Here is a 14,927-nt window from a genome sequence, read left to right on the forward strand (position 1 = left end):
CAGAGCATGAACAGGAATGGGGCAGAGAGATGGAGACAGAATCAGAAGCAGGTTCTAGGCTCTGAGCTGTCAGCACAGAGCCATACGCGAGGCTCGAACGCACGAACCGTGAGATCGTGACCTGAGCCGAAGTCGGACACTCAACCGACTGAGTCACCCAGGCGCCTCTCTTCTGGGTGTTTTTAGAGCCATAAGACAGCAAGAGACCTTTACTCCTAACAAAGAAGCAATTTACAAAAGAGGCCCCTGATGTGAATGTGCCACAGCCAACTGAGAACATCTAAGTCAGAAAACTGTCTCCTAAAATCTCAGACTCTGGACCAAGATTTTAAACAACAATAAAAAGTATTTATATCTCATGCATTCCGTTCAGCACTGTGACCATTAAATTACGATTCTCCTGCCATCCTTAGGCAAGACAAGTCAAGTCACTTTACACAAAACAGACCATTGGCCTCATAAACAACTTAGAGAACTTTCAGAGAGAAACATACTTAGCAGTTTGTAAGTTCATTGTCTTGCTATTATTGGCTGCCTTCAAATGAAATTTATGTGATTTCGAACAAGGACTATTGTATCACTCCTAAGAATTACCAATCTCCCCGTGTGCTTCTCAAATTCACTGTCTTGTTGCACAGTGCTTAAGAGGAAGTGGATGCTTGAGCAGGAAACTCTTAGTAGACTATTGTTTCATGGTTAGATCTACCTTAGTGACTCCTTATAACAAGGTTTCTCAGGCTCAGCACTTGATATTTGGGGGCTGGAGAACACTTTGTTGTGGGGGCTGTCCTGTGTGTTGTAAGGTGTTTAGCGGCACCCCTGGCCTCTACCCACTAGATGCCAGCAACACCTTCACCTGGTTGTGAATATATCCCCAGACATTCCCAAATGTCCCCAGGGCTGGGGCAAGGAGTAGGGGAAGCGGGAGAATACTGCTCTGTAAAAATCCCAAAGGCTCAGTCAGTAAATATCTGCCAATCTTCCATGCAGCCGGGAAACTCAGATGTATTCTAGAAATATCTTAAATGGTACTTTCTCCTAGAACCTGTCCCATATTTCTCCAGGCACAATTAGTCACTTCCTCCTCCGTGTCCCATAGCATCCTATTCAATCTTTCGTTGTGGCATTTCTCTGGAACGTCAGCTGTGTGTTTGTGGATTTGTCCTGCTATATCCTGGCTCCCCAACAGGACTGGTGGTGTTATTGACACTATCTTTATCACTATCATCATCATCATCATCATCATCATCATCATCATGGATCATCATCTATCAAGTAGTGAGCTTTTCCTGTGTGTCTGTCACTGTGCTAGCTACTCTCCATGCATTATCTCTTCCATCAACAATCCTAAAGGTATTAGTAAACTCATCTCATGGAGGAGGAAGCTGACACTGTAGGTGGCTAAGTGGCTTTAACATTGTTGCTAAAAATTGTTTCCAGGCCCGTCTTCAGCAATGAGACACTAAAAGGACAAGATATCTGTTATCATCATCTTTGTAGCCCTCCTCCCCAGCCAGGTTCCTAGAGTTAAGTAGGTACTTGGTAAATAATCAGTTCAACAATTAGACATTGTCCCAAGTGCTGGAATATCATGAGGCATGAGTGGGATGCAGATTCTAAGAGAGCTTCTCATCCAGCAGAGGAGACAATATCTCAGGAGCTCATTTTGGTGGGGAGGGTTGTGCTAGAGGAGGGACCAACAGACTGCTCCTGTCGGGGAGAGTAAGGAGGCCAGGTAAGACCCCTTAGAGCAGGTCACACTTGAGCCATGAGGAGAGCATTAAAAAAGAAAGCAATTTAGTATTGCCAGAATTTGCAATGCACAGCAAGAGGGAGACATAAGCAAGATCCCCCTTTGGGGGTCTTTGCATGCCGTGCTAAGTACTTAGACCTTCTTCTGTAGATAGATGGAGTCCATGAGAGTTTTAAGAATGAAGGTTTTCCAGATTTCCCTTTTGGAGAGACCAGAGGGTAGCTTTGAGGGGAGGGAAATTAAGAGCAGGAAGACCAGTTAGGAAGTCACCGCAGCAATCCAAGCAGGGAACATAAAACTCTGAAATGTTAGTTCCGCCAACCTGTTGAAAATATGCCTATTTGCCATGGGACCATATTTGGAAACACAACTGAACTCGAGTGTTTAACTGTCCTTTGGAAGCCTCTCCTCTTTATGAGTCATGTCTGCGGTATGGATGACCGCAGCCTCCCTGCAGCTCTCATCTCTGCAGTGCCGCTCCCTGACCTCGTGTTTGGTTCTTCACTTATCCCAAGATCCTGTTGAATGTTGCCTTCCTAAGCACCTTGCCAGATTTAGCCAGCTGTCAACTAATCTTTGCTAGGTAGCAGTGGTGTGCCAGAGCCAGGGTTTACTGAGGCACAAAAGCTGATGGTTGAAGTTTCAGGATTTTGCAAGCTGGTTTTCCTCATGCTGGCAGTTTGAGATTGGCCACGGTGGGAGTAGGACCTGTGGAAATTGGCAAATCCTGAAAAGCAGGGGCCCTGCCCCAGCTCCCTCTGACAGCTGGCTATTAAACACTTACCAGCACAATACTGCCAGTGCGCCTTTAAACTTCATCCTTAACTGTATTTGTCTTTTATGAAACTAAACTATTGTATAAAATTTCTGCAAACTTCATTGTTTATATATTCATTGCAATTCAATTGCTACTTATCGTTCAGCTGTTAATTATGTACCTGTTCTGAACCAAACCCTGACCTAGATCCTGACGTTAAAATAGGACATAAATATGCACACGACCCTTGCCTTTTCCCTGTTCTCAGTGTAGATGCAAAAGCAGATACAAATCAAATAACTGCACAGGTTAGGATGAAATTACAGCTGGGATCGCTGCTACAGAGAAGGGCTACATGGTCCCATGAGAGCACACACTAAGGCGGGTAGGGTCCTGATCTACTGTTGAGGGTGTGGGGAGAGGTGGCCAATAGCAGAAGTTTCCTATGAGGAAGGGTCATTTGAGCAGACATCTCAACTAGGAAGACAGGGTAAGGGGAAGATCTACTAAGCAGATCAGTAGCTCTACATCTTGACGTGGGGCTGACTTCAGTAGTCTATTCTGCCTCAGTGGTTCTGTAGAATCTAGAATCTGCATTTATAATAAGCACTCCAAGTGATGCCGATGTACATGGTCTCTTGACCACACTTTGAAAAATACTGAGACGAAGAGCGTACAAAGATATCCAGTGTTTATAGGTATGCAAAATTTATTAAATATCCATTTCTTGTGGACCTACTATATGTCAGGTATTGCCACAGGAATGCTCACCTCTATCTGTGCCTCTCCTCTCCTGGTCTTGACCCTCTTCTTCTGGGCACCGTTTTCCCCATCTGCAAAATGAGGGAGTTGGACTGTAGGATCTCAACACGCTAAGACCCTGAGAATGTGTTTTCACCCTCCCTGTAGATGCACTTGCCGGAAAGGTTACGTGGGTGACGGCTCGACGTGTTATGGAAACATCATGGAGCGACTCAGAGAATTAAACACTGAACCCAGAGGAAAATGGCAAGGAAGGCTGACCTCTTTCATCTCGCTCCTGGGTATGCAGCTATGGGTACAGGTTTCCACGTAAAGGGCAACCTTCTTTCAGGCAAGACACCTCCAAGACACAATCATTCAGAAAGGGGTGGGCAGGAGAGGCAAGGTTTATCTATTGGAATTGGCCCTCCTAGGGAGGCATCTTGCAGGGGAAAGGGAAAGGGCAGGCAGCCTTTTCCAGGAGACAAGGAGTTAGTGCCAAGAGGTCCTGTCAAGCAGCAGTTCGTAGGCAGAGTCCTGAGGACGGGGTCCTGGAGTCACCACAGATTAACTGATCTGCAACAACGAGACAGGGCAGCTACTGATGTGAGGATGGAGACTGTCCTCTTTCCCTTGACCTTATGGGTCCTCCAGGTGTGAAGCAAGGTTGGCAGGTGATACTGGGAAAAGAGAGTGACTAAAACCTGAGGCTGTATCCATGTTCTGCAATGGGTGCCATTTGACTTTTGAGAATAGTTTTGGTTGGTGTGATCATCTCACACCTGGCTGGATGTTTAGGATTTTTGCCCTCCCCCCTCCCCCAAGGACTAGTTGTCTGTAGTGACATGTCCTTTCCCAGTCCCCCAGGCAGGGTGACAATCTAAAACGCCCTCATCATTTCCAAATGCACTTCAGGGGTCATTACCCCACACCCCCTTGAGAATGAAATAATACAGCTGATTGCAGCCTTGGACAAGTCTTTCAATAAAACACAAGTTTGGCCAATCAACAGAAAATAAAACACAGACTTGACCAATCGACAGAAGTTCCAAAATAGCAAAATCTAAAATTTACCAGTCACCAAAAAATGATTTCCCAGAAAGAGCACAAACGGAGAATGGGTCAAGGCCACATTGTTGGCATAAATCTTAACATATATCCTGCACAAATGCCCTTCTCTTTCCAGGGCATCCTACAGGGGACAAACATTTGTGGCATGCCTCAGGCTTCTTACAGCCTTCCTCTAAGAACTCAGACTATCCAGTGACAGCAGACAGGGTGACAGTGTTCTCTGCAGGCTGTGCTCTCGAACATTTCCCTGGACAAAGTCCTGTTGACCTTCTACCCATTTATGTAGTGCTGGTCAACCTTGCCTGCTGTGTGAAAGCCCAGAGCCCACCCTGATGTCCCAGCTTCTCCAGGGGGATAGAAACAGGACCAGCTACATAACTTGTAGGACACCATGCGTAATGACAAGAACTTCTTCTTCAAAAATTATTAAACATTTCAAGATGGTAACAGTAGAATATTAAGCCAAGCATGAGGCTCTTCTGAGCTGGCCTTGTATGGAACAGGGCTGTGTCTTTGCTCACTGGGATGACAACTGCTCAGAGAGTCCGGTGCAGGGACAGTGACCTGCTGGGATTGGCTGAGGATTTTGTCACATGACCCTCGTAGAAGGTCTCATTCCAGGGTCTCCTTGAAGCCAAGGCTGTGGCTGCAGGACATGCCACACAATTATGCAGAAGCTTTGGGGGCCATGGCATTATGATGCCATTCTTTCTTAGAGAGCTTCCTAGTTTACCAAGGCCTACTCACGCCAATGAGAACAGAGAAGATCTTGATTCAAAGGGCCTAAATGGATCCCAAGGGCCATTGCTTGATTTTACTCTTCATGTGCCACTGATTCATTTGGTGTTTTCTTTCTTTATGAACTTCTATTCCTAAGACAAAGCCTATGCCTGGCCACTAAGTAACCTGGGACCATTCACTGTGCTGTTGCCCACAGACAAGGGACTAAGAGGATTCAGTGTAAGTATTTACAATAAAGTGGGAAACCTCTATTAAATGAAACCTACTGATGATAAAGATGATGATTTTGAGAGACTAAAATGGGGAACTATTTACAGAAAGTATACAGATTGTAAACACACAGCTCATTGAGTTGTCACAAAGTGAATGTACTTGTACATCCAGCGAGACCATTACTGGCTCCCTAGAGGACCCAAGGATGCCCCCTTCCAAACATGACCCCTTCAAGGGTAATTAATGACTGAGGGATCTTAACTATAGTCATGTGAAAAATAGGATTTACATAATGCAAAACTGCTTACTTCCTGCAAGAATTAACCTAATATATTAGCTACATATTTGTTTCTTATAATCATCATAAATGATAACAGTGGTAGAGGAAACTAAGAGAAAACTGTGGTGTTCCATGTGAACAGCTGTTGTTTGAGGTGATGTCATGCAGTGGGAATGAAGCTCATAGCGCCTGGTGGAGGTGTCCTATCATGAGGGTGTCAATGAAATTGTTACATTCAGATTGATGGAGATAATGGACATATTGATTTGCATACAAGTGGTTTATCTTCATCCACGATATTTTGTCACAATAATTGTTGCTGCATGGAATAAAAACACAGGAAGTTCCAGAACGTCTCACCCTAATCTGTCACCACCGTTGGACAATCTGAGATGAATCAACAATTTAACTTCAGAAGTACCCTCACATCTCTCCTACTGGGGAGGAGAACTCACAAATATTGAATGTCTCTGCACTATGCACTTTGCATGTGGTCTCTTGTTTAACATATAGGTTGTATTTACACAGTTAACAAAAAGCATCTGTTGATTGATTGCTGATGATATATAATATTGACAAAATGTCGACTCGGTCCGGTGGATTGCAAAAACCCTAAACTTACTGTTCAAAAACTCCATGGGTCTAGTCTGCACTTTCTTTTCATGCGATTTCTTGTTTCATTTCCATATGCTCCCCGGGCTCAAGATGATTCCCTGGGTGCCTGCACCTTCCTCGCTCCTGGTGGTTTAAGAGGACATTGAGCATAGCCTCCCACTCTCCAGATTGTGCTCCCCCCAAAGTCACCTGTATCTGAAAGAGCCCAAGCCCAAGTTAGGGAGCCCTGGCATTGATGTCTTTGATTGGCCAATGCCTGCCTCACAACCTCATTTTCTCCTCCAAACAACAGTGGAGACTGAAAGAAGTGGCTCTCTCTCCTCAGGTAAAAGAGCTCTTGATGGATAAAGAGTCTGCTCAGTACTTTGTGAAACTCCATGTAATTGCTGGGCAGATGAACACTGAGAGTATGAATAACACAGACACCTTCTATACCTTGACTGGAAAGTCAGGAGAAATCTTCAATGATGATAAGGTAAGGGGCTCTCTGATTTTCACTCCCAGAACAAAAGCATCTGCTGAACCAGTGCCCACAGCCATCTCTGTCTGTGGTTGGGCTTGCAAAGTTTATGAAGAACTTCTTTCCTTCTCCCTTGTTTGTCAAAGCACTTCCCTATGAGGAAAGAAGTGAAGAACAACCCCAGGAAGGACCAGGCAGGAGGGGACTGTTGTGAAAAGAGGGTTATAAAGTGTGGGATTTTGCTCTGGTCTGAATTCATTGTCAAGAGAACATCGTTCAGATGCCAGGGGGAAAGAGAAGCTTTATAATAAACCTGTTTCCTGGAAGCACCGGCCCAAAGCCAGATCAGTTTCCCTCTTACAGAAGGAAATAGACTATATTTGCTTTAGGTTGCTGGAGTTTATCTTTCCTCTGCAAACCTAACATTGCATCTCTCCTAAGGCCATTAGGTCTGTTCCATTGTTTGAGTAAAACTACCCTTCCCCCCCCCCCTCACAAATAACTCTTTCTGTGACTTTACTGAGCAGGAAGGCACTTGATTACTAGAATGTACGTGTGTGGGTTATGGCCTATATCGTTGCATTTCACCAACTACCAATAGCTGATAGATTATTGAGCAGTTACTCTATACAAAGTACTGAGGTGAACCTTTATTTATGTTCTATAAGACTTGCAACAACCCCGTAAAGGAGATTTTTCAAGTGGGAAAACTGAGAGGTCGCAAGTAAGGGCCAGAGCCAGGATTCAAATGCAGGTCTCCTTGACTCCAAGACCTAAATCATTAAGCAGTGTGTTGTACTGTGTGTGTGAGGATAGATGGATGGGTGGATGGATGGATGGATGGATGGATAGATAGAAACCTAGATAGATGGATGAAAATTTTACTTCTTTTCTCACAAGGACATTCTTTCACTCATTCATTCATTCATTCACTCACTCATTCCTTCATTTATTCACTCATATTTCTTTCCTATAGCTTGTAAGCCACATAAAGGAAGAAGGAATTAGCTTTAGTCATTTATGCAGCAAAAAAAATTTTATTGTGTGCCTTGTGTGTACAACACTCTAAAGTAGGTGATAAATTTACAATAAATTGAATTGTTTTGCCCTTTTTGACCTTGTGGTCTATTGGGGGAGACTTATAATTGCTTCTTCACATTTAGAAATCACTGGTAGTCATCAATGATTTCACACATCTCATCTGATCTTAACAAAAGACTAGTCAAATCAAGCAAGCAAATGCCATCTTTCCCATTTTGGGTTAAGTGACTTACCCACGCTCATATAACCCACAAATGGCCAGACCCAAGGACTTAAGACTTCTAATCCAGTACTCCTTCAAGGATACCAGCTTAATTTTATTTTTCTTGGTGTTTTAGGACAATCAAATAAAGCTTAAACTCTATGGAGGCAAAAAGAAGGCAAAAATTATACAAGGGAACATAGTTGCTTCCAATGGGCTCCTGCACATCCTCGACAGAGCCATGGACAAGATGGCACCCACATTTGAGAGCAACACTGAGGTGAGGCATTTCAGGTAAAAGTTAGGTCAGTCCAAAGCCATCTTTCTTTGTTCCCTGGAGAGTCATACTGAAGAAGAAAATGCACACTATGTGCTTGTCCTTTGTGTGTGCTAGGACCCCAGCCATGGGGAAAATGGGATCGTTTCTGTTTTCAGTAGAATTCTGGGTACCTCTGCCAACAGAAAGAAAAGCCTACAATAAAGACAGGCAAGATCTCAATTTTGTGACCTCTTTTATGGCCACATATGATGATTCTGTCCAGTGACCAGTTGTCATGAAAAGTTATCCCTCATGCTTTGTGGAGGAGGGCAGTCCTCACCGCAATAAAAATTTATTCCTTTTGACTCATTTGATGATGGCCAAAGTCTATTTCCGAACATGCACATTTGAACCACTAATTCAATAACAACAGGAAACATTCTATATGTGTTGCAGTTGACCGGGTTCTTTTCCATCCACATTCACACATAAATTCTGTCATGAACCTTTTAATGTTGGGACATCTATTTCTTAAACCACCTTATTTCTTCTCGTGATTTTTAGAAAACCATAATGACAATGTTACAACCAAGATACAGCAAGTTCAGATCTTTGCTAGAGGTATGTACTTTTCATGAATTTCTGGAAAATGGTTTTATGTCTTGTCTTTTGTATAATGAGCAAGGGTGTCAATTATAAATATGTGCTGAGGAATTACTTCAAGTATTTGTCAGAGATAGGTTGTAGATATAAAATTTCATTTTTCAAATGCAGGAAACCAACGTGGGACATGCTTTAGATGAAGACGGGGCTGGTGGACCATACACCATTTTTGTTCCAAGTAATGAAGCATTAGTTAATATGAAGGATGGCACTCTTGATTACCTCCTTTCTCCAGAGGTATGGTATCCTACTTACTCTGACGGCATCATGTCAGCATTACTGCCTCAGTCTGCACCCATACAGATTTTTTCCTAAACTAGGGATGTCCAATAAATAACATATGTATCACCACCTACCCTCCCTCAACCAAGGCAGAAATCATTAATCAATCACAGTTCTCTGGAACTATGGTTGTGGCTCCAATCTCCTGGTCAGAGTTCCAAGTAGCTATTACCAGTCAGTTAGACTGAGCACAGGAAATAAAATCTATCTGCAACCCCAGATCTAAATGATTGCTTTGATTTTTCCTGGGTCTTCAAATATTTCTCACTAGCAAAATCAAGATTTTAAGTTCCCTCCAACTCTAAAACCACCTAGAAAATGAATTCTAAACCAGGCCATTCTGGACCAGGTGTAGGCTAAATTTGAAAGGAATAAATGTTATTTTTAGATGCTCCATTCATTCCCTTCCATTGCTTCCATCTCTCTTCACAATAACCCTCTCCTTATATACCATAATCCTTCAACTCTTTCACATTTTCCTCCAGAAAGCAGATTTTTTTTTTTTTTTTACTCCTTCACACAAGAATGTAAATGACTAAAACCATTTCAGGTGTTTCCTCTCCCAGAAACAACAGCCTTAAACCAAACGGAGGGGTAACAAATTATGGAATTTTGTTCATTAGAATGTCAAATGATGGAATTATAGGAAGGGCCACAAGCTTTCCTCCAGTGCCCTGAAATTATGCCACCATCTTGGAAATGAGGCCAGACTATCCATGACCTCATGTAGATCAGTTCATTATACAGAATGGGGGGTCTGGATCTTTTAGGGTAGTGATTCCCAAACTTCAGTAGACTTAGGAATCACCCATGGGGCTTGTTAAAGTAGGAAGTTTCACAAATCATACCCCAAGAATTTCAATTTAATGACACCTGTATGAGACCTAAAAATAGACATCTGGGGAAGAACCAACTTTCTAACCCAGGTGACCTGGGCTACATTGGTTTTTGAAACCTCAAACTCATTGCATGTATAGTTTAGAGATGTACATGGATACATACCTTTCTAGAATACTTTCAGGTATCTACAAGGATATTTTGCTTTCAGAAAACTTTGGATTAAAAATATGTGGATTGAGGAGGTAAATCAGAAGGTAATCTCTTACACTGCAAATAGATGTTCAACATATTAAAACATCGCTACAGGTTTCCACTTAAAATGTCAGATTTCCCAGTGTCTTCAAGATAGGATGCTATTTTTAAAATACTATTCACATGCAAGTTTTCCGAAATGTAGCTATTGCAGAAAGATGGTTATAGCTCTCTTTGGAGCTCACACTCATACTTACTTTTAAAGCTAAAAAGTAATGTGGCTCCCCTAGAAAATTATTAAAATCTTGAGATTATATGGCCTCGCTGAGTACATGGCTTCTTATATGATACCATTTAAAAAAAATAATATTAAAGGAGTTCTCAGACACCTAACCAGCCACACTTAAAATTAAAACAAAATGTTTTAACTAGAATTGAAAAAAAATCAACCTCCCTGCTTTTCTGTCAAACAATTTTGCTCAGAAACCTCTTATCTTCCTCTCTCCTCATAACTCCTTCCAGCTGTGGCTGGAGCTGGCTTGCTCTGGCTCTGGAGAGTAGATTGTGAGCCCCTTCCCAGCTTAGTTCAGTGAGATAACCTTGTAGCTTGAAATTCTCACCTATGGTGAGAATATTACCATGACAAAATTGGCCAACTCTATAAATCTGGGCTACTTTTTTCCCCCGTAGAACTGATTTACCAGGACACTACTGCTTCTGGCTGTCAATCTCCTTGTTCTCAAAGGCAGTACTTTTCTGCCCACAAAGAATATACAAATTTCAAATCTCTTTTTTCTTAGCCCAAACTGTTCTTCTACTTTAATTCCTAGGTGAGGAATAAAATGATCATTTCTGCTCTTTTCTCAGGTCCAGAACCTGTTCAGTTAAAACTTCTCAATCTGTAGGAAGGTCCTTCTCTCTCCATGCATTTTAACAGCATCTTTTAGCTTTATTTCGGGGAACAACCTCAGCTGGAGACAGTAAAGCCCCCATCAGCTAAGCCAGTGAAATGGAAAATAAACTGATTTCATTAGAGGAATGGTTTCTAATTCTGATTTTGGAATGCCATGTTTCCTTTCCAGTGTTATCTTTCTGCTTCTCCCTGAGGCAAAATTTCTGTCCTGAAACCACCCTATCCCCACAGAGACCACAGCTACTGATTACCAGCCCCAGTTTATGACTTCATCACTGAACTAGGCAAAATGAAAGCAGAGGATACCAGAGACTGGCCCTTGCCAGCTCACAGATACCCTGCAAGTAAAATGGGACAAAGGGAGGTGAAATTAAAGAGTCGAAGGTCATATTAACAATGTGGTAGAAAACCCGCTCTCTTTCTGCCCTAGCATCAAAAGGCTTGGTTTTTTGTTATTTTTACCTAAAACAGCAGGGAGGAAGCGAATGTCTTCATGAGGGAAAGGATGCACTACACCGACAGGCTCCCCAACACCAGCAGCACCTGGACACACATCCTGTCAATTTGAGCCGCGCTGGACTGAATGATGACCTTCATGGCTCCCAGCCATGGGACAGGAGACAGGCTCTCCACAATGGCAGGAATGACGCTCATCCATCCCTTTGTCCCTTTTATTCTCCTCTTTCTTGTAAAAAGGATCCAACACCAATGAATTTGTAGGGCTTTAGAAGTGAATTACCCAGCTGATAAAGGCTTTCCTACAGAATCAGAGGGCTGGAAGGGGTCCACACCAGGCCCGTTCTCTTGCAGGTGAAACTGAGACTAGAGGAGCTAAGTGGCTAGCTCAAGGTCACAGAAGCAGACTCGGGATTAGAACTCAAGACGCCAACGTCCAGCTCAGTGCTCTTCCCAGGACCTCTTCCCCCATTTAACTTATTGGCGCAGATGTTTACGCAGGGTCCTGCACTGTGCCACCTGGCGACGCTGATTAATAAGCCAGACAGGCCCCGTCCCTGCCTTGCAAGAGTTTGCAGCCCAGTTTGGGCTGACGTTCCCCAGCGGTCCCCACTTTTTCTCACATTTTCTGCCACTGAACGTCCAAACTTGTAATAGCATCGCGTCTGCCCCCAAGCCCTCACTTCTGAGTACCATAAAGCAGCTGCAAGGGGAAGTGAAGACCCAGAGTCAAAGTGACTTGCTCAAAGCCATGCAGAAACAGAGCCAGGGCTCCAGAAAACATCACTTTCAGGGCTGGCTACCTGGTGTTCAACTTGAACATTCTTACGGTAACCCTGCTCTGCGCATACTGCCTTTGGCTTATAGATGTGGTGGCCATGCAATCTATCATCCACACCGGGAGACCTGAGAGCGAATGGGGCTGCCAAAATAATAGGTGTGAACCAGGGCCGTCCCAGACAAGCCAGGATGCTGCCTGCGGGTAACTCCCCTGGCACAGGGACCAAGAACAAATGCAGAAGGGAGTCTGAGTGAATGGAACTCAGATTCAGCAGGGATTTCTTTTGGCCTGGGACTTTTCGCTATTGTAATGTGTCCCTAGAATGGTCAGCCTCTGGAAGGTTACTATGATCTTGATTCGTGATCCTCCTCCTGTCCAAGCCAGAGTAACTATGGCTGTGCCACGTGAGAAGCAGAACTCAAGGATGGCGGGGTCTGGGTGTCTCAGTTGGTTCAACATCCAACTCTTGGCTTCACCTCAGGTCATGATCTCACAGTTCATGGGATCGAGTCCTACGTTGGGCTCCAAGCTGACAGGATGGAGCCTGCTTGGCATTCTCTGTCTCTGTCTCTGTCTCTAATAAATAAACAAACATTTTCAAAAATAAAGAAGCAGAACTTAAGGGCTATGAAGCTTCTAACTCTCAGCTCTGACTCTACTGGGAGATTGCAGACGTCCTGCAGCAGACCGCCATGGCCACTGGTCTCCAGAGAGAATGGTTCCCCATGCTCCTCACCTCTGTACGCTCTCCCCACGGCACCCCTGTGGGGACCTGCTGATGGTCCCAAGGCTCTCTTTTTCCCTCTGCTGCTACAATTTTTCCGAAGTATGAGAAATCTTGGAAAGGGCTTTGAAGGAGAGATGACCATGTACCATGGTAGCACAGAAGGGGAAAATGTCCTGACCACATATTCCTAAGGATTGTATATTCCTAAATAACCAGTATGTGGTCTGACAAGCAGGCGTTTATTTATAGAGAAAGAAAACAGAATCCTAAACTGAGGCTCTCTTAGAAAATCCAGAATGTAGGTTTAGACACTCAGAGAGGTAATGGAGCAGAGTGACTGAGAACTTCTTAGTCTTATACCCTAGGTTAACTTTGTGACCTCTGTCGCGTCTTTAAAACTCGGTGTTGTCACGCATAAAATGAGTCAATAGCAGTCCCTCCCCCATAGGTTTTTAAGAAAATTAAATAAAATGTGTGCATAATGTTTTCAGAACAGTCCCTGACACAAAGCAGGGATTTGGTGAATGTTAGCTATTTGCAGATGGGGTTTTTCTCACCTTCCACTTCCCAGTGAAGAGTTAATGGGTCATTTATTTTTCTTATTTTTTATTTATGTGTCCAAAGTCACTGGAGGAGGTACCCACAAGAGGGGGAAAGTTGTGTTTTCTGCAATGACTAAAGAAGTATTTTGATTCCTTTGCAGGGATCTCGGAAGCTTCTGGAACTTGTCAGATACCACATTGTCCCATTTACTCAGGTTGGCCCAACTTTCCTGCTCTATTTTTCCCTGCTTTCCACATATCTGACCCCTCTTAAATTCCATTATTACAGTGCTAGAAAATGTGTGACAGTTGTTCTTTATCTGTAGCCCTGAGCATACCCTTAGCAATGAATAGTGAGCCTGTTATCAGAGAAATCCTCAAAGCCACAAAACTCATGACATCAAAGCTCCCATTATTTATTTCATAGACTTCCAGGCTATTTTTTCCCAGTGAGAACTTTACAAAATCAGGGCTCTATGCATTGCTCAAAAAGTCTCTATTGTTCTCTTTTGCAGCTTGAAGTGGCCACTCTCATTTCGACCCCACACGTTAGGAGCATGGCCAACCAGCTCATACAGTTCAACACAACCAACAACGTAGGTGAAAATTTTACCGCAGATGTCATGACTCATATGCATTTATGCTCTGCTTATGCTTGTTCACCATGTTATCCTACCTCTATGCTAACTCACAGGCTTACAATCTTTATGATTATTTCATTCACTTGCCATTTCCTTCATTTCATTATTTCAATTCATTATTAATTTGCTGAGCAGCTACATATGTGAGACTCTGAACTAGATGCCAAGGATAAAGCAATGAAGAAGACAAGCTTACATTTCAGCAAGGAAAACAGACTTTAAACAAGGAATTAGCAGCCAGTTAATTATTTAATTATAATTGTAAGAAGTGCCATTGTAATTATAATGAGAGCTTACAATAGGAGGAGGCTGTACCAGTCTGGGGGTCTAGAGGTCCTTAGTGAGGGAGCAATGTATTAGCCAAGCTTCAATGGATGAGTACAGTAAACTTGGTCAGAGATGAGTAGAAGAGAGTTCCAGGCAGAAGGGAGAACATGTGCAAAGGTCCTGAGGTGGGAGGGAACATGACTTATTCAAGAAACTCCATGAGGCAGTGTTATTCCAGTACTTCTCTGAGCTAATACAGCCAAAGTCTGACAGCATGCAGATTATGGTTCTTGTTGATTCACTGTTGGTGATGATGATCATGACGATTCATCTTTTCTGTATCTACCGAGTTGCAACTATGTGCTAGACATCATTCTGGGTCCTATATGTAGCCCACTGAGCAAATAGGGAAAAGTCTCTAGCTGCATGGAACTTTCATTCTAGTGAATAGGATGACAGACAATAAACAAATTAAGTAAGTAAAACACAG

At 43.2% G+C, this 14,927-nt stretch overlaps 1 protein-coding gene across 3 annotated transcripts in view; it reads left to right on the forward strand.

Annotated features, from left to right (window-relative positions):
* Positions 1-14,927, forward strand: part of STAB2 (stabilin 2) — a 166,693-nt gene that overhangs the window by 52,227 nt on the left and 99,539 nt on the right. For all 3 annotated transcript variants that reach the window (XM_045467010.1, XM_045467011.1, XM_045467012.1), the window contains exons 10-17: positions 3,420-3,553; positions 5,200-5,282; positions 6,497-6,646; positions 8,011-8,154; positions 8,698-8,754; positions 8,908-9,033; positions 13,691-13,744; positions 14,045-14,125. In XM_045467010.1, coding sequence (XP_045322966.1) covers positions 3,420-3,553; positions 5,200-5,282; positions 6,497-6,646; positions 8,011-8,154; positions 8,698-8,754; positions 8,908-9,033; positions 13,691-13,744; positions 14,045-14,125 — 829 coding nt within the window. The remainder of the gene's footprint in view (positions 1-3,419; positions 3,554-5,199; positions 5,283-6,496; positions 6,647-8,010; positions 8,155-8,697; positions 8,755-8,907; positions 9,034-13,690; positions 13,745-14,044; positions 14,126-14,927) is intronic.

This window comes from Leopardus geoffroyi, chromosome B4 (assembly GCF_018350155.1).
Source record: "Leopardus geoffroyi isolate Oge1 chromosome B4, O.geoffroyi_Oge1_pat1.0, whole genome shotgun sequence".
Lineage (NCBI taxonomy): Eukaryota > Metazoa > Chordata > Mammalia > Carnivora > Felidae > Leopardus > Leopardus geoffroyi.